The 20871-nt window shown below is 41.7% G+C and overlaps 1 protein-coding gene across 5 annotated transcripts in view; it reads left to right on the top strand.

Annotated features, from left to right (window-relative positions):
• The window catches only part of LOC125891410 (synaptotagmin-2-like), an 88284-nt gene that overhangs the window by 47903 nt on the left and 19510 nt on the right, over nt 1-20871 (top strand). For all 5 annotated transcript variants that reach the window (XM_049580690.1, XM_049580691.1, XM_049580688.1 and 2 more), the window contains 2 exons: nt 18632-18847; nt 19207-19367. In XM_049580690.1, coding sequence (XP_049436647.1) covers nt 18652-18847; nt 19207-19367 — 357 coding nt within the window. In that variant the 5' untranslated portion in view covers nt 18632-18651. The remainder of the gene's footprint in view (nt 1-18631; nt 18848-19206; nt 19368-20871) is intronic.

The raw sequence follows: 20871 nt of genomic DNA, 5'->3' as shown, positions 1-20871 counted from the left end.
GAATACTGAACATCCTCTGGGTCCTGATCTGCACCACGATCCAGCTCTGGACCCTGTCTTCACCCATTTTGTGTGTAATCCGTCAAGATACCACATCAGGCTCTGTTTTTAGAAGAAGGGGGGTGTCGATGTAGCTCTGGATCTAGATTATTCTCATTGATCATGCCTCATTTAGCTTGCCTGGCGGGTGTAGTACCTCTTTCCTGGAGAGTGTCCAGGAGGCTGCCCTGCTGACAGATGCTCTGCTTACCCCTGTAGCCACATCGGCATCTTTCACGACCTCCCCGAACGCACGGAAACAAACAACTGGAGCCAAAAAAAAAGGCACACTACATTAAAACACATGTCTACTGTATTATATCCACAATGTAACGGAACAGACACAAGCCACGGTGCTCTGTATCTTCTGAGAGTGAGTAGCCAGACATAAAAAAAAGGCTGACAGTTGTGCTGAGGACTATAGAGAGTAGAGGGGTGGGGATTTTTTTTTAAAGTGCTGCAGGATGCTCTTTTTTTCTGCTGTCTCTCATGGGACATATAGCACAGGCAGCACTGAGGTGACAGTACCAAGGACAAAACCTATCTTGGGCTGCCATACCCCTTAGCACCTAACGCTGACTCTTGCAGGTCTGCATCAGGCTCATCATTAGCACAACCGAGTTTTAATGAAATCAGATTTAAATTCATTAAAACAAGACGGCTATGAATAGGTAGGGTATTATTTTTTAAGTGTTGCTGAGAGACTGAGATTGTTAGCCTGATGTGAACCTCAAGACAAATTTCAATTCTCACATTATGCACAAAGAGAATTATTCATCATTGCTTAGTGTCCTGAATTAACATCTTGAAATATAACCCAGGTTCGTTCTTTCCTGAGGGTCTTTGGTGTTGTAATTATCAGATAAAGTCAATAGCTTGTATTCAGAGCGGTCACATGATCACTCAGGTTTCAGGAGTATGGTAAACAAACACACTGTGGAGGATGTGAGGGATCATATTATATGTATCTGCGGCTGGGTATATACTATACCTGCATACATGTTTACTCCAATATCCGGTGTGCAGGAGACTATTTGATACTGAGCATGCTCTGAAGGTTCTTTTTTTGTCAGGCTCTAAAACATTCAGGCAGGCTCATTAAGTCCGTACCTCAGGCTGCCGCTCCCATTGGCTCTCACACTGAGAAATACTCTCCCAGTCTCTCATACATAACCAGAAAAATGAGAGGATGCTTTGAAGTTCACCAGTCTTATTTCTTTTTTCCTCTTGGCTCCCTCCAAGAAGGCAGCTGGTGCCCGTTCTCTGAGAACTGCTCAAAGAAGAGGAGAAATAAAAGAGGCTTATTCTAACTGTGCAGCCTCCCAGAGTGTCATGCTCGAGTGGGTGTGCCCTCTTGCACCCACATCGCCCTTGTTTTCCTACTTCCTGCTGCTTCATTATTTCTTCATCTGGTCATATTTTAAAGTATCTGCAAGCAGAGGTATGTTCAAAGTGACAAAGCCCCCCCGCATTGGACTCTGAGAATGAGTCAGTGATTTTCTCTCTGACACATTAGCACAACTATCATTGAGATTGCTCAGCCGCTGTCAGCTTCTCACACCAGGTGAGAGCTGAGCCTTCCCAGTCCTGGCCCCAGCCCATTTGATGTTGTGTTGCTGGCAGACGATGGCAGAGAGCTTTAGTGTTAAATGGTCAGACGCTGTCACCAGTCACAGCATCCTGCTGCGCTGACGGGGCATTTTCACCACTCTTTAATCTTCAGAGGGAGGAAAAACATGCCAATTTTTTTTGTTGTGAGACCTCTAGCAGGGTTTTTTTTCCCTCTCACCATCTAGCCTCTTGGAGGAGAGGGTTTGTGATGGTCAGAGAGAGCGTACTACAGAGCAGGGTAACACTTTGCTGTAGAGAATGAGTGGAAAATATTTTCAGTGTGTTTCATCATACTGGAGATGTTTTGTGTAACGCCCACCATGTCACAGCAAAAGCTTTGAGTTTATGCAGAGATCTTCTGTGTCAAAAGTTGCACACATATTCAGTAGTTAGTGTAAAAGAATTGTTTTTGGAAATACGTTTATCTGCTTTCTTGGGGAGAGTTAATTGAGAACACTTGTACCATTATTGTTTCTGCACAGCCAGCAGCCAGTGAGTTTAGCTTAGCTTAGCTGAGCACAAAGACTGGAAGCTTGGGACATCAGTTAGCCTGCCTCTGTTCAAGGGTAACCTTCCACCACCATTAAGGCTCACAGTCCACATGTTTTATCTTGTTTTGTCAACCGGTCAAAAGATGATTAAAGTTTATGTGCCAGAGTATTTCCTGGCTTGAACCAAGAAAACTATAATAGAAGGAGAGGACATGATTTCAGTGACTGCAATCGAAATTTGTATAGGTGCCAGACTTTGGAGCCACCTCTATTGATATTAATGGGGCAGGCGTGACAAGCCCTGCTATAACCAATCATATCTGTGCTGTTTCACATTACATGATGTTGACTGATGTTTTTTCTCTAAATGTATGTTCGTTTTCCTTGTTATTGGTCTCCAAACAGATCAGACTCTGTCCAGCAGTTGCATATAACTCAACTCAAGCCCATTTGGTCCAATACATCATGATCCATGACCAAACAGGACAGGTTGGACCTGTTATCACTCACCATAGTGCTACAACGCCTTACAGTTTGCCTCAGTGATTTAGTGGTCTAGCCTATATTAGCTAGCACACACATCATGACAGTGATTCAGCTTGAAAGGCTGTAACATTAGCTATCACTCACCAACAGTGCAGCTTCCTGTCTGTTTCTTTTACACTTTCACAAGGATTATTTCTAACTGACATTAATGGTTTTATCTCCAAATGAATGCAGGGCACCTCAACAGAGTTATTGCTGGCTAACGTCACCTAACTTAGTCCGTTGACGAACAAAGTAAGAAGTATCAGCCATTTATAAAGGTCCAGAGTTGTGATAATTTGGCAATTAGTGCCACCTTCTGACAACCATAGTAAACACTGTGGTGAGAGCTGGCTAAAGTTAGCCCTGCTAAATATTACATAACATTATTAACAATTTAAAGGTACACAATAGACAGTGACAATGGCAATCTGCGATCTGGGTAACTGAAGTCTGGTCAGTGATAATAGGTCGGATTACCCTGTTTGGTCATGTATCATGATATACTGGACCAAACAGGCTTGGGTGACCTCGCGATTTATGCAGTTGCTGGCCAAAGCCATGATTTGTTTATAGACCAATAACAAGGAAAACATGTGTGCACATTTTGCTAAAGAGTGCCAGTCAACATCACGTAATGTGTGTTTTTTTCTCATGTGGAAGCAATTTTCAGTTAAAAGTGAAACAGCACAGATATGATGAGTTATAGTGGGACTCGTCATGCCCACCCCATTGTGGCAATGTCTGGCATCAGTTAGAAATGCGACTGCTGTTACTGAAGTAATGACCTTCCTTCTTTTATAGTTCCTTTGCCTGGGACTAGCAACTTCCCGGAGTATCTGCCGGTTGCCTGGCAACTGCTCATAGTCAAAAAAATAGTCCGGTACACAACCCTCAGTGACATGGTGAATTGTCAATTTTACGCTTTTCTTATAAGGATTGAAGCCAACAAGATTTAACGTGTTAATTAGTGAGCATTAGAGGCTAGCTGTTTCCCTCCCTTTACAGTGATTATGCTAAGCTAAGCTAACTGGTTGCCGTTTGTGGCTTTACATGTAATGGACAGACATGAAAGTCGATCTTCTCATCTAACTGTCCACTAGAAAAGGAATAAGCATATTTCCCAAAACTGTTCCTTTAACTTGAAAAGAGATTTGGTACTTTCAGTCTCGCTGTCTACATATTTTCCCTCTCAGAACAAGACTGTCAGTCGATGTGGCCTATCTGCAGTGCCGCAGAAGCCCTCTCCTCTTTTACAGTTTCTCCTCACAGCCTTACATGCAGATTGGGTCACTATCTGTGTGACAGAATGATTAATCGACCTATCAGGGGACGGGGAAAGGGGTTGTGCTGTGGGGGAGAGGGAGGATGTATGGCAACTGGCTGTAAATGATCCCTGCAGCTCCTCACTCAGCATTCAAACCCTGGCGCCTCCCACCTCCTTTTCAAGGATCTCTCCTGATAATAGCTGAGTCACATTCAGCTGCAGGTGAGAATAAGCATTGTTTTATCTACACAAGCAGGTTTGTAAATGAGCCTCTCTGGACCGCCCTTTGGGTCAGCACACAATGAGATATATGAGGGAGAGGCTTTCTCTAATTCTCTTCAGTGAGATGATGTGCACGGCACCTTTTTGACATCCTTATCTCGGCCGCTGCCCTCAGATCAGCTGTGGCACCAGCGGGACTTCCTGACGCGCTCGCATTTTGTTGACGTAAAGGTGTAATTGCCACGTTGACATCTGTGATGGATGGTCACGGTCTTTTCTTGTGGATGCTTGTATTGTGTATATGTTTGCATTCTGAGCATTTGTGCAGCCCTGAGGCTAAACACAGGGGGCTAATGCCTCTGTAAATGTCCTGTCCTGGACGGCTGCGTAAGCAGTTCTGCTGACTGTGATGCAGATCGGGTGCTGAGTGAATGTGTAAATGTCATTCAGTTTGTTGTTTGTTGGCACAGAGATTACTAAAAAGTTTATTGCTACAGTGTTGGCCTAAAATACTACAGTTCATCTTAGGAGCAAAAAACAAAGGTTGGCACCAGCAAAATAAGCCTTTAAAATTGTCAAGATTTGTCGAAGCTGTTTCAACATTAATGCCACCATTAACTGTGGGCTATATGTCCCACATAAACCCAAATTAGGGTACACAGACACATTAAAAGAGAGATGGCTGGCAGGATTTTGCTGATCACTGAAGACAGCTCCTTGTTAGCTGAGTTTAATGGCTTAATTACTGTTAAGTCACATTAAAGCATCCGGACAGATGCTTGGCACTTCACCTATGTCTTGGCACTACATCTATGTATTGTGGCAGAGGTCTTAAACACTCTTGGTCAAGAATTTGGCTCTGGCACATGTTGTACACCGTGTGCTTCGTTTTTGGATTTGCCAGAGCTTTTGTCAGTCTCTTGGCTCGCTACCATGAACAAAAGAGGGAGTGTTTTGCAACTACAGTAGGTTACCTTGCAGGAATCTGTCTCTGCCACACACTTGGCGTTTATCTGACTGTGCATGCCAGCTGAGATCTCTTCAGGACTGTACACTGACATTATGTGCATGATAGATGGAGAAGAGATATCTTTATGCGGCAGATAGCAGCAGCTATAAAGATGACAGTGTTAAAGGTTCTGTATGTAACTGTAAGAAAATCCTAGTTATTAGTGACACCTCTCTCTGAAGCTGTTAAGTGAACTGCAGTCAGCATCTTATCACTCGCCCTCCAAAGCTGTGGGCGAACACCTAGGCATTGGCCAAAACAGTGACAAATACAAGACTGACTGTGATTGACCGTCATCATGTTGATGAAGGCTGGAAAATAAATTTAAATCATATTTAGAATAACGTTACCAGCTTGCCATTTGCAATTTACATTATCAGCTGACATTAGAGCAGCCAGTGGTGATCCATCGAGAATAATTAAGTTACAGCTAGCTGGCTAACCTCGTTGTCTCATTTTGTACTATATGTGATTTATTGTTGGCTAAATTGACACCGAGTGTCATAATACATTGTGTTAGTATGATGTGTCACCTTTGCTGGGAAAATAATTTAGCAAGCTGGTAACATATCTGCTCAGATAGTGTTTTACTAGTGATAACATTATCGGAAAGGCAAGCTAAGGGGGCTAGCTAGCTGTATTTGAGATACGCTGCATTGATCACGCATAGGTTGCTTCGTAACATTAGCTGATTAAGTCATTTGCCAACTGCAAAATAGCAAATTTAACAGCCAGACAAGCCCAGGAGTCTGAATGAATAACATGATGTTAAATATTCAAGGCAGTATTTAGCTACATTACCTAGCAAGCTGTTTGTCAGTGATAGCAACAATGCCAACGTTAGCTAACACTGGCCAGTCAAAACCTCAGTGTCACAATATATTACATGTTAGCCACTGAAATAATGATATAAGGCACTGACTTTGATGGATTTACTGTTTATTAGACCACAAATAAGACAACAGCTAGCGAGGTAGCACGGCCCGCAGTCCCACCGCCTCACTCCCCACCCCTAGGATACTATTTTCACTGGAAAAGAGCGGACGGGGCAGCCAAGGCCTTAGCCGCTGTAGCAACTCCAATTCAGCCAGTGCAAACCCCAGCCCCAGGGATGACACAGGCCCCCACGAAGTGCGCCAGGCTAAACAATTTTTGTAGTGGCCAGACAATGGATTTAAAACTCTTGACTCTGTCACTTGATGTCACTGGGCACAAAGAGCCTTTTTTTTCCTAAAGACTTGCATTTGGAAAGAGATGTCTGTCAATCAGTGGATACAGTTTTTTGAGCGTCACAGCCCCCTTGAAATGACCTGTTTTACTATTAGGATTTGATGCGTCCATTCTGATAACATTTGAAAAGCCACAATATGAAATAATTTTATCACTGTTGAAGTTAGCGGAGAGCTAAACCAGAAGTACCCAGCTCATCTGTCTCTTGTGCACTTCCTCTATGGGCCCAACGATGTGGAAGCAGTGCCGATCATCAGGGTAATTTCAAATTATGGAAATAGAACTTTTTTGTCTTTATGCACCACTGAACAATTTTTATAGGGATGAAAAGGGTCCTGACTTTAAGCTAACATTATCTACTGTTCAATACTGTTAGCTCTGTAGCAGAGTGGAAGAGAGGCAAGACACTCAGGAATGCGCATAACGTCACATCCTTTGGATTTCCTGCAAATTCAGCCCGAGTCGTTTACATAGAAGTCAGTCCACAGGCTGCTAGAGGCAGTGGCGTAGTGTTAGTTGATGAGGTTGGTGTACTACAAGGAAGATAGGTAGGTTACAGAGGAGAAAATAGGTATATTTTCCTATATATTCCAATGGCTCTTTGACTGATTGGTGGGTATAGTGTAAACAGCCAGATTTAGAGGCAGGTATAACCTGTATAGTCTACCCATGTATACCTTGCATTACACCACTGGCTAACGTCTCAGTTTTTCAGTTATTTTACATCCTATTCAGCAATTGGCAATAAAAAAAATCATAAATACATGTAAAAAGTTATATACAGAACCATTAATGATGTGGTAGAGTAAGTAGCACGTCTCAGCTCAATTGATTTAAGGTAAAAAAAAAAAAATTAAAAAAAAGCAGAGAATTCTGTCCAAGTTTTATCAGTAATGAGTTCAGTTAATGAGCAATAGTAGAAATGGCAGTTGCTACGATTCTATAATTATAATGAATTTTTCTCCTTATACAACTGGATATACTCTTAGATTCGGCTCAGGCCAAGTTACACACACTATCTCATCCTTCAGTGGTAAATAACAAGCAAAGCAGCCATCAGTATCCCCCCTGTAATCCTATTAAAACTTGGCCAAAATGAGACCATTATGACTGTGGGAGCCCCAAGTCCATTTCAGCAGGGGTGAATTACCATAGAGTAGCAAGAGTTCAGGAACAAAGCTGCACATTATCTCTAATTGAAAGAACTCCACCATCTCAGCCCGGCTTTTCCGACTACAGTAATGCTCTGTCTGATGGATCTAATAAAATACTATGCCCCCCTGTTCTCTAAATGTTCCAGTACACATTTTCAGCTGAAATCGAGTCCAGACGGATCAGAGGTCAGCTGTGACTCAGCGGTAGCCGAGCCAGTATTCTCCTCCCGTTTGCTTCAAGTGTGTTTATCATAAATTCAAGATGCGTGTGACGTCTTTGAACCAATACCTATTTAAATGATATCCTCGAAATCTTGCACAACTTGGCTCGCACCTAAAATAGCTCAGTGGGATTCAGATGAAAGAGTCACTCAGCATAGCAAATACAAAGTCAGAGCACACATACACACACACACACACACACACACACACACACACACACACACACACACATGCAACTTCCCAGAAAGAGATAATCTCCCCCGCTGTGAAAGACATACCACTTTGCATAAAAGTAGCATTTGCGTAAATCTGAAATTATCAAATTAAGAGTCTCTCTCTAGTACTTGGAAAAAGTTAGTGACTTCTTGTACATTTTTAAATAATCCAACCCAGTTTACTGAAGCAATCATATTAGTGAGACTTGAAGGAAATGAAGCCGCACAGGATGCGCAGCTACTACAGCTGGAGGCCAAGCACGCCGCCCACCCACGCATAACCCGTAATGTCACAGATGGCAGGGGCCTCAGTGGAGGCTGAATGATTTCATTGGGGTCACATTATAAAGATTACTTTCTACCTCTTGAGGACCCCAGTCGTCTGGTGGCCTGTAACAACGCAGCAGCCATTTCTGCTGTTGTTTCTCTTTGACGACAGCAACCTTTTCACAGTGACTAATATTCAATACTTAATTTGCCGCCCCACTGCTCCTGACTGTTGCCCCGAGCTGCAGTTGCATGACCCCATGACCAGTTTTCTCTCCTTTTACAGAAGCCATTTTGAAAGACATACACAACACAACTATGTGCTGCATTTCATCACAAAAGCACCAAATTTAAGTTTAGACTTAAACACATATAGATTGGCCACTGGCAGACAGCAGTGTGAAGTGATTTACAGGCAAGTTGTAAAGGCTGGGGGAAAACAAAAGGACTTTGCTGTCTGGCTGTAGATTGTTAATTAATTGCTGTTCGGGGTACTTGTTGTCGTGTAATGAAACAGCTGCATGACTTTTAGCTCCCTCTCCTTAGGTTGTTTTCTCTTGTATCTGACCTGGGTGCTAATAAGCCCTCAGTAAACACAATTCGCCCCCGTCTCACGTGGCGCTGGCTTATCTGCGGCTGGGGTTTCCTGTCACTGGGGAGGATGTCACACTCTGTGGTCAGTGGGTCATCAAACGCATGACTTCAGATAAGGCAGCAGCATCTCTTAGTCATGTGTTTGAGAGCAAGGAGATGTAGTTATTATCATTAGAGTTTGACAGGTGGGAGGCAATTAAGTAAGAGCAGTTAGCCTGTAGGCATATCTCAGCGTTTCTAAGTGACTCATATTTTTCTCTAATGATGATGAAGACAACATATGATGTGATAATCCATTAGTGTGCATGAGTGTGATTAAAATATCTCCTACTAATCTTATTTATCTCTTATACTCTTATTTATTGCATTAAACATATGCAGTTGAGCCCAATGAATATACTGCAAAGTGCATCCTCTGAAGCGTATGGGTTTAGACGCTGACCACAAACCACAACATCCCTGATTAACTGGGTTTCATTTAAAAAATTACGATACCAGTAGCCATGATAGTGAAAGTGATACAGAGACCAGTAGAGTACATTATTTGATACCCATTATTTAAATAGAGTGGCGTGTAGTTTTGCCATACTTTGTAATGTTTTGGCGGCATCTTGACACGTTGAACTTCCAACTTTGTTTAATACACCGCCCTCGACTTCACCACACCACAGACTGTATGGGTTATAGCTACTGACGTAGGGGGCCAATCACATGTCACCTGAAATCAAAGAACACTTGCAGTCATTGGATGCAAGCAAAACCATACAAATAGATGTTTTCTAGACCTTGGTACTAAAGGGGTCGAATGCAGGTATCGCTGGACTGGAGAAGTTTTGATACTACTTGGCACTACCTTATTCTGGTGCGGTTGACACCTTAAAGCAGTGGTTCCCAATTAGTCCAGCCACGGTGGCTAGATTTTTCCTTAGTCAGTAGTTCACGCAGTTTGATACATGCAGCGCCATACTTGCATTTGGCCACGTCATCAAGCTAGTTTGCTGTCCATTAGTTGCTCACTCTACAGCAGGAAATGGCACTAATGTAAATTCACTGGACTTAAAGTTGAGGTCCATTCAGAATGGACCCATGACCCATTTTTGGACCACAACCCACCAGATGGGAAGCACTGCCATAAAGGGTATAATGTACCAATACCCAGCCCTATTCCCTGATTTGAATCCAGCTTGTGTCATTCATTTCCTGCCATCTCTCCACTGTCAGTAATAAAGGCACAAAAATACCAGAAGTATAGAAATACTTAAGCTGCAAGACAAAAGACACCATGGGCTTTCTCGGAACTATAATAACCCTGCTAACAACACGTTACAGAGGCCTTCTTAATACTGTAATCTGTATTCATAATGTCACATGACGTGCCCTTTTGACTGCGCAATATATAATTAAAAAAAAAAACTTTAATTTTGAATTCCTTGTCTGTCCACTGTGTTTGTTCCAAATTAGAAATGGCAAAAAGGAATCTGCAAAAACAAAAATGGACATTTTATTTTTCGTTTTTTGTCTGGCAACAAACAACAAATAGACTATGTGACTTTTTTTTCATCTCCAGACGAAAAAGGAAAAATGGCTCTGTTTTCTATTTTTTCATTTTCGGTTGACTTTTGGTTTGTTTTGTTTTTAAAGTACAGATGAATTACGAAGAATCCCATGAAACCCTGACCTGTTATCATGCACTGTAAGAGTAAGACTCAAGGTAGACGTCATCAGCTCTTTTGCATTTATGTTATTACATCTTTGTCAAAAATCTTATAGGAGAAGGTGCAGGTAGCGACGTTAGAGAATTATTTGGCTGTTTCAAGAAGAAGTCCTTAATATGAGCTATAGTTAAGCAAGTCTTTACTCTAGGTGTACCACGTGAGCCATTTCAAAGACAAATTTCCATTGCCTTGTGATGGAGAAAGTATTCCTGATTCTTGTTATATAAATTCTGTGTTTTCTTTTGGAACAGCACGAATGTAATGTTTGTTTATTCCCACCACAAAAGCACAAGTAGTTTTTTAATCCATTCAAAGTTGGACGTGTTCTTAAAAACAATGAGTTGAGGTCTTTTGAAATGAAAGAAGCACACAACACAGCCTCTCCCAGTTTCCACTGATGCCTCCTCAAAGTAGTCTCTATTTTTTTTTTTTACAGATATTGAAGCCATCTGCTTTCACCTTCATGTGTCTCAGCTGATAGACTTTAAGAGACACGTTAAACCTTTATGTATCACAGTTAATTTCTCAGTTAAACTGCTGTGTTAGTACGTGTGGTTGCTACACCCTGTTTGTTTGTGCACCGAAGATAAAAGTGCTTGATCCCCATCCAACTCAGAGCAGTGTGTTTAGTGATAAGGGCCGGATCATGCCCATGGCTGCGCTGCTCTGGGCCGGGGAGCCGAGCCATTTTGTTTTAACTAATTCTGATGACTCAAACGCTAACGAAATGAGACGCACGTTGGGAGATGAGGCTCAAAACTCCCACAGATTTCGGTAATTGAGTATTATATGAATTGCATATTGGATAAGAGGTCTATTTTTAACTTGTGTTCGTCACAGGGAATGTTTCCTGAGCATTGATGCTATTGCGTCAGGATCACCCCGCCCCACACACAACACTGTCACACACATTTACACCTGGACCTGGACAGTCTGAACTGGTCACTGTGCAGCTTCACTATAGAAGATGGAGGTTGAGAACCTTGCTCAAGGGCATTTCAGTGGTGGTAACATGCAAGTGGCAAGCAGGGCTCTATTACGTCCTTTCCAAGATTTGTCGGTTCAGGTATTGAACCACCAACCTCCCATATTACAACTTAATACAAGCTGTATGCAAGTATGGAAACTCTTGCATGTATCTTTTGTATATCTTGTTATTTCTGATTTTTAGCCACACTGCTAACTTGATAGCGATGACAATATCTGTCAACTGGTCCACTGCTTTGGTCCAGAATGACATTTCATAACAACTATGATGGATTGCCCTGAAAATGTGGCACAGACATTCATCTTTTTTACCCTTTTATTGAGTTTTTAAACATTTTACGTAAACAGTAACATTTTTACATAGAAAATAAGTATAATATCCCCAACCCAACTGGCAAGGAAAAAAATAAATGAAGTGCAGTGCATAATTTGCAAAAAGCTTCGAATTATTCAAAATTATGTGTTTCCAATAAGTCCATATAGGGGCTCCACAAACAAACAAACAAAGTTCTTGTCAGAGGATGAATCCTAATGACTTTGTTGATCCCTGACTTTTCTTCTAGCGTAACCAGTAGGTGACTACCTTAACTTATCCACTGAAATATCTCAACATCTAGACAATTAATTTGGCACAAAATGACGTACAGAAATTCCTGGTTCCCACATGATTTATCATGTGACCTCTCCGACTTTAGGGTTCCCTCATCTTTTCATCTGCCACCACCATCAGGTGCTTATGTTGGCACTGTACGTTTCTGCAAACCACAGACTCAAAACTTTGTACTTTTCATATGTATCATATTAACAGTTCTAAAGTAATGATGCATGGATGATGTGACACCTACGTGAAGCACCTGCCAAGCTGCAGACCACTGCAGATATATGTTTGAGACCTATAAACAACAAAACTGGCAGTTTTTAGAGAGTGACTGCTGCATTTTCGGCTGCCTTTTAGTCACCAAACGCGGTTGTTTTTTAGCAACCAGTTGCTGTTTTCCAGTGGTAATAGTGCCACAAAATGCTATTGTTTCCAGTCTGGATTGTGTCACAAAAACTGGGTATTTTAAGACAAAACATGGTCTTGTCCTAACATAACTCAGTCATTTTGTGCCTAAACCTAACCACAGGGTTAGGTAGTACATATCCATAATAATCCGGTACATAATAACGCACAAATGTAACTTATCTGTGGTTTGCGGAAACGTATAATACCAAGATTTATTTGGGTGATTGGGTTGTGTTGTAACTGCTAATTAGCATGCAAGCACACTAAACCAAGATGGTATACAATATCCCTGTTAAACATCAGCATGTTAGCATTGTCATTATGAGCATGTTAGCATGCTTACATTAGCCTTTGGCTCGAGTCACTACTCTTCCTACATGCAGTCTAATAAAGCTTAGCAAAATTTAGTCTTGAGTCTGTTGAATTTAAATTATTAAAACAGCTAGATTTCCTATTATGTATGTTTGTTTCTGTTTATATGGAGATTTCAGGATTGAGCTATTCTGAACTACTGTACCTGTTTGTTTTTAAGTAGGTTAAGTTTGATGATCTAGACATCCTGTGCATTTTGGCAGCCTCAGTCAACAGATAATAATAATTCCTCCCAAAAAAAAGGACCACAGAAGGTAAAAGACTTCCTTCCTCAAAGAAAAGGCGGTTTATGTAGTTGATTTGTCTGGAGTGAGCACTGAGAGCTGGCAGTGAAGCAGGACTAATGGCTGTCATAAAACAATAGCGTAAGTCTGTGTCCTCTCTGTCCGTCCTCACTGTCGCCCTCAGAGCGGAGGAGATAAAATGCTGGAGCACATATCCATGAATGTTAATTTAATTGGTCTGGCTTGGCCTGATGTGAGGGACAAACAGGATAAAATGCACATAAACCTCAGGTGTAAGTGGACGCTTTTAACATGTCACAATATCTACAGTATTAGAGAACACACTCATTTTTTAAATGTGTGATGGGTTTAAGTGATTCTGAGTCATTTTTTCAATTTTCTCAATAACGCTAAACCTTGTACGTATATTAGCTCAGTTTCCATTTCAGGATATCACAACAAGATGTTGGATGTTCGTAACATCAGCCCACGTAACAGCACTCATTTTAGAGACATATATTTTAAGATGTATAAACCCGGTTCTGGCCCCTGAATAATACAAGCTCATCCTTCCCGCTGTCAGTCTCAATTTAAATAATTTATATGTGGCAATAAATAGAGGCTCTGGCACCAACTTGGAGAATTGGCACTTGAGAAATAGGAAATTCCTCTCCGTTTTTTACCCATATTGCCACGACTTTAATAAAATCAACAGCAGAAGTCTCCTCTTGTTATGCTTGTCATCTTTCTCTGCTTTCTGAATGGAGGTCTCGCCCGATCACTCATCACTCTGTCGGCAGGCTGCTTTCAGCTGCACTTGTCACACTGTGATTTCTGGAACCGATAAGAGCTCTGATTGAACATTTGTTTGGCCTGTGGAAACACCAGCGGAGGACGGCTTGTAGTTGTTCATTTTGTTTGTTTCTACGGTTAAACACCTCCGCCGGTCAGGCACTGTTGGCCTGAGCACAGGGCAGCGTCCAGACAAAACAAAGGTGCGATAAATTGAGAATTGATAGTTATTTCTCGTAAATACTGTCAGATCTGTTCTCAAATCATCGTCCGTGACCCTTGCAATGCTGTGAAATATGTTGGAAACACTGTAAAGTGGCAGACTGTGGTGTGGACTGCCATAATCAATCATTTTATGAAATGGATTCTTGTGCACCTCCTCGGTGGGAATGGATTGAATGTACAAACTGAAAGGTTTAGACCTTGGCTGAGTCATAAAAAACAAATGTTTCCAAAAGTTTATCGCAGCTGTTTCGCACTTCTTGTATTGTTGTGTATTTTTTTCACCTATGTTGGTGAAATAACATGACAAAAGAAGTGACATATATACGTAGAACATAGATAGGACAGACATAATGGACAGAGATACAGACATGGCGTAAAGCAGTTATGGTAATGTATCTGATGATTTGATAAGAGTCCGAGAGTAGAGATTAAATTACGCTTTTGTTGTGTATAAAGACAGGCATGTGAAACTCTTATCTAATTAAATGGAATGAGTCTCTGTCTGGTCATCCTTGGATTTTCTCGACAACAGTTCATTCTATCGACTTCACACTTGGCGATTGTGTTGCTGAGGACACAAAGTGCAATGTGAAGTGCAAGCTCTTGAGATCTACAGGGCAAACTTATTAGTAGTCATTACTACAGACTGGAGTAGTTGCTCAGTGGCACAAAGGACCAAAACGTTCAATTTCCAGGTATAAAATTATCCAGATCTTCCCAATCTATGGGAACTGGGCCTCCCAACTACTCTGTCCTAGGGTTACTCACATTAATGACAGTAGGAAAATACCTCTGTATTCGACTATTAGTGAATTTTACAACTTTTAAGACATAAGTGACGTATGTGATGTACCTAAAAACAAATTAAATGCTGATTTTCAGGCATCTTTTTCACAATGTAAGTCTTTTGGAAATCCCTAGCATCATCTGACGGACCTGAATGCTGTAATTCCAGGTCAAACTGGCTTCACCTGGGGGCTTGGCAGAGAACAGATAGAGCAAGACTATAGATGTTCCTTTTTTAGCTATCTAAGCATCAGCAAAGCACCTTTTTGAAATGCATGCCTCTGTTTCCAGTAATAGCCTGGCTTTGACTTCATTCAGCCCATAAAATATTCGTGTGAGCTTTATGCGAGCATACTCTGCCACTGCCAGGGGATGCAACTATGTCATGGCAGGTATATTGCTCAGGACCCAAGGAAGCGCAGCCTCGGGTGTGTTGTTGGGATGAACGGTTCTCGAGAAAGCTGCAAGCAGCACCATCACATGCAAAGCAATCGGCTCGTTACAAACGGGCACATTTTGTACAGACACTGCACTATATGTCACTATTTATACTCATGCTGCCATATATCCAATGCATCAACTGACTTGGGTGCACTGGGTTCATTCGTTACATTCATTGCATCCATCGTCACTGATATATTGTTATTTAAGAAGTCTAATTCTGTTTCATCCTGCTTGCAAATAAGACCTCTCAGTTTGAGCGTTACGAGTTTTGCATAGAACATAAAATGTGTGTATTTTTATTAAGTACGAAGATGCAATTTGTCTTTCTGCATCTTATATCAGAGCCACTTCTGTTCATATTTTGCTACAGTACACCGTGCATGTTTAATGTGTGCTTAAGGGTGATGGGTGCCACTCAGAAGCTTCAGTAGATGATGTCATCTTTTTTTTTTCTAAGCTATGTGCCTCCAGCTGTCTTTGTTGTTGCTCTGTTTTTGACACAGATACGTGCTGGTGGACAAGAGAGGCCTCTGGCAAAGAAATAGATTATTTCACTTTGATCATAATTTGATCTGGATTTATTAGGCAATACGTTCTTTTAGTCCTACTGTAATTATTCAGCTAACAAGAACTGAATGGCACCATCATGGAAACATTCTGTTACAACAGTAAAACAACAACCTGTTTTTATTTCTTTCATACCATGCACCTCACTACTGGAACGAACTGCAGAACAAACTAAAGTTACAGACATTCATTTCTCTGGGGGACTCAAGTGTAAACACGTTCTGCTTGTTTATATTTTTTACACTGGTTTTGAATATTTTAATTATTGTGTGATGACTGCTTTATGAGAATTAATTGTCCTTTTGTGATATTGTTTACTTCTAATTTGCTCCCAGATCTATCTTATAAAAAGAATGGTGAACTACGTAACACCAGTACAAATATAAAAAAGAAGCATTTGCATCCATGGAACTGGAGACACACCAGTGACAAATCCAGCAAAACCAGTTTTAGTTTGCTGGTCTGGTTGTGTTTGCTCTTGTGGCAGATGTAGAGGAAAGGATTAGTGTTACAGGTGGGGACCTTTTGAATATATATTCGCTCAGTACCATCAGCAGACGCCCTAGATATAATTGATATATCTATGTGTTATTGCCAGTGCTCCTGAATTACATCACACTACATTTATTTGGCACTTTTTGCCAAGTTTCTCCAGTTTTACTCTTGCACACTTATAATTATGCAATAAGCTACAAGAGGCTGGGGTTTAGACTGATTTTAGAACAGTTTAAATCACAGCCTCTCGCTGCTTATTGCTGTTATAAAATGATTACTACACACACCTGACAATGTTTCAGAAAATAAATACAGCTGCAAAATATGCAACAATTTATTGATAACAGCCATACTTCCCTTAAGCATTGTAGTTCTTCAGCAACATTTAGTATAATAGTTGCCAAGCAACGCCAAGACACAGCGGAAAGTGCTGGCTGCTTTACAAATCTGTGGCAACATGGAGGCAAAGAAGTTCAGCCCCATGGAGTCAAGTAAAAAACAATGTATTGACCATTGGCAACTTACGTTCTCTTTACCCGAGCTGTTGTTACAATGTAGCCCGGTGACTTGTAGCCCCATTACCTGCTGAGTAACCGGGATACACTGACAAAAATGATATTGCTAACATTTGACAACAAAGCTAGAGAAAAGTGAGCACCATAGGCTACAGATAATAATACACAAGCTAGCTAAAGTTACATCGTTCAAAGTATACTATGCAGGATTGTCGGTTACTGTTTGTAAACACAATGACCAGTGAAAATAAAGGTAAAAGCCAATTCCAGATTTACTCTGATTTGGTGTTTTGCCTCACTATATTTACGTTTTATCGGCGCCATGACTCTTGGATGACTGCTGTTAACAGTCTGGCACCTGGGGTCTCATTTATAAACATTGTGTACACATAAAATGAGGCCTAAAAGAGCCGTACGCAACTTCCCACGGAAAAGTTGTTATCTATAAAAGCTTTGACCCATGGTTATGAAGATTGTGGAGACAGGAAATTGGCAACCAGATGGTAAGGTGGAAGCCTGATTGTAGAAACTGTCGAATATTCTTTTGGCTTTTGTCCGTACAAGTATTTTTAGTATGGATCCTGCTCACTGTGGGGGTACACGCCCATAAACATTACAAACACAGAAAATAAGAAGGAAATAAGAAAGTACAGGCAGAGGGCAGAGTCTTTGCAGAAAAATACACTGCCACACACTTCTAGTTGGTCGTAAGCGATGATTGAGAGGGATTACTTCTGTATGAGTCTATACATTGTCTTTTTAGGAAAATCCTCGGAGTATATCTTTAACTTACCATAGATCATTGGTGTAGTTTGTCCACTCTGGGTGGAGGTAAAAGGCCCTGGTTTGGGTAGCAGTAATGACAAGTATTTTTCCAATGAAGTGGCAGGAAGCAGTTTCTTTTGAGGCATCTTTGTGCATTCATCAAATGTCAGCGTTGAGTTCTCCTGACCGTCCTCGTCCGGGTGGATGATAAATGATTCAGGCTCAGTTAGCAGTTTGCCCTCTTTAGCTCTGCCTCCTATATAACAATAGGTGACAAACTGGGGCAGCAGTACTGAAATTGTGAGGCGGACACAGCTGTGTGTTGAGGAAGTATTTTACAGTGGTTTCGAATGCGACTCGGCCAATCAAGAACTGGAACTCTCCGTTTTATAAGTTGTAATTTGGGGTTCAGTGTTTTGCCACGGATCAAACCACCAGTCTCATAACAGCTCTCTACCACCTGAGTTACAGGAACCTTTTGATCCTTTTTCATTATTTTCACAGCTCTATTAACGTGTAAGTTACTAAACCTCATGCATCCACTTAGGCAGTTAAATTAAACAAACCATGACAGGTGGTATTTTGGAAATAGATGATTATTAATTCCCCATTTTGATTGTTTTCTGGTGGCTTAATGCATTATTATGAACTACAGAACCTGTGTGTCATCACCTTTTTTTTCCTTAAAGGCCACAATATGTGTATTTGCACAACAAACCTGAATCCTCTGTGTGATTTTTCTTTTTCAAATGGTCCCAAAACCTTGTCTCAAACCTTCGCTGAGCACCCGTCAGTGTCTGCGTGTGAATAATTTGACACGCAAGTGGAATATAAAGATGGCAGGATACTCTGGCCTCTTCCTTAATGACAGCGTTTTCATGCTGTTTTTCAGGGACTGTGTGTGCAGCTTAAATGACGAAGTGGAACTTGTTCCGGCATCAGACAACGCCCATGGTCGCTGCTAAGCCAACGGGGGCCAGTGCCTTGACTGTGACTCCAGCCCCCGTCGCATCAGTCTCTGCCGACAACGCCACAGAGCCGGTCAACAAGAACGATGCCTTCGACGAGATCAAAAACAAGTTCCTAAATGAAATCGACAAGATTCCACGTGAGTGCCAGACGAAATCCAAACCTGTTGCGATCAACCAACCTGTATTGATGTGGCTCTAAGCAATGATTTTAGAATTAGATTTTCTGTTTAGCTGCAGGCATCGGCAGCCTCATAATGTCTTTATTCAGTATTGATCACTGGCTGCCCTTCCTAATGGCAGAGAAATCTAATTTTCACCCAATCTAATTGCTAACCTAGCACCTCTTACTAAATATATTTGGCCCAGGACATGACATGGAGTAGGCTAAATGATTGGTTGGTCAAATGTCAAAGTATTTTGCCTTTTTTTCTTCTCTTTCTCTTCTCTTTCGGTATGGATGTGCCATTCTATACATTGGTCTGTATGTTTCCCTCAGTGCCGTCCTGGGCCATCATTGCCATTGCCGTGGTCGCTGCTTTACTCATTCTAACATGCTGCTTCTGCATCATCAAGAAATGCTGTTGCAAGAAGAAGAAGAACAAGAAGGGCAAGAAGGGGAAGGGGGACATGGGAATGAAGAACCTGAAAGGGGGAGAGGTATGTTGTTCCGCAGGGGGTCGCATCACAGCTGAGGGGATTTCCGCCTACATTGTGAACAAAGCGACGCACACCAAAGACAACTTTAGCCTGTTGATGAGCCTATTATGCAGTCCCTCCAGGATGTTGCGTTTTTGCGATTGTAACAATTAACACAAACTCAGCCAGTCCCTGTGAATTCTGCGCAACCTTTCAATTCTGTCCAATCACAGCAATTTAACCACAAATTTGACTTTTTAAAACAAGTAAAATCTCATTTCATTGTAGAGCTGAGTGCGGCGTATTGATTCTCTCAGACCCCATCTGTCTCTGTTTATTATGAGACTGATGCTGCAGGACCGGAGCTCTGTGCCTGAGACTCACACATACACACACACACACACACACACACACACAGTGACGGGGCTAAATGTTAGCATCACACTAATGATGCTCAGCACAAGTTCAATCAGGAAGACTTTCTTTGTGCTCATCTGTTCACAGTTCTCTCCATCTCACTCCCACTGCTTCCTCCAATCAGCTGACTATAGGTGTTCACTCTTCTAGGTGTCCAATCAAACTTTGCCACGATCTCCATCAGCCAATTAGGATGTTACTGCAAAATTTAAAATCTGATCTCTCCTCTGCTGTCGTCAGCCGTCATTTAAAGATTATTTTTAGGGGCTTTTTCATCATTAATGACAGAATAGGGTTTTTTTAAGTGTGAAAGTGGGAGAGAGAGGGGACGACAAGCAGCAAAGGGCCGTGGGCGCAAATTGAATCAGCGGCTGCTGCAGCAAGGACACTGTCTTTGTACATGGGGCGCCCGCCCTACCTACTGAGCTGCTAGGCGCTCCTGTCACCTGTCATTTTAGGCAGAACTGTCGCGCCTTCCTCCACCTCGTTAACGTCTAGCTATCGTATCCAGAGTCCAGGACGAGTTCACTAAAGGCCCGTTTCTCTACTCATCTAGATCATCAGCACCTCTCTGTCTTCTCCACATCTTCATATTATCTTCACCACCTCTACCACCACCAGGGTCTAGACCCAGGGGCATTTCCTGTTCTACTATGGATTCATCACCCTCCTTTAATATATATACCATCTTAATGGGGTCTAATCGGTAAAGACTTATCACATTTTTCATACATATGCGCAAATTCTTCTCACTAAAAATTAGTCTCTTCTGATTGAACTAACCAAACATGTCGGTGAAGATTCTTAGTCATCCAGGTCATGGTAATCATAAGTGCTATATCGTAGGCAACTGGACTTGCTTGCGTCTCTTGAAGACGTTTCACCTCTCATCCAAGAAGCTTCTTCTTCTTCTTCTACGACATAGCACTTATGATGATGTTACCAAACGTTTATTAATAAGTTTAAGGACAGAGTCGGGTTGTTTCCACGTCGGTATTAACGGCTCGGTGTCGGATGTTAAGCGCTGCGGTGGCGCTTCAGCCCAAGCATCAAAACATGATGAGTAGTGATGAGATCGTGTTGTGCTGTTTTAGCTCCTGCTTACCAG

This window comes from Epinephelus fuscoguttatus, linkage group LG7, assembly GCF_011397635.1.
Source record: "Epinephelus fuscoguttatus linkage group LG7, E.fuscoguttatus.final_Chr_v1".
NCBI lineage: Eukaryota > Metazoa > Chordata > Actinopteri > Perciformes > Serranidae > Epinephelus > Epinephelus fuscoguttatus.
The sequence above is the reverse complement of the archived record's forward strand: the minus strand, read 5'-3'. Positions and strand labels throughout refer to the sequence as shown.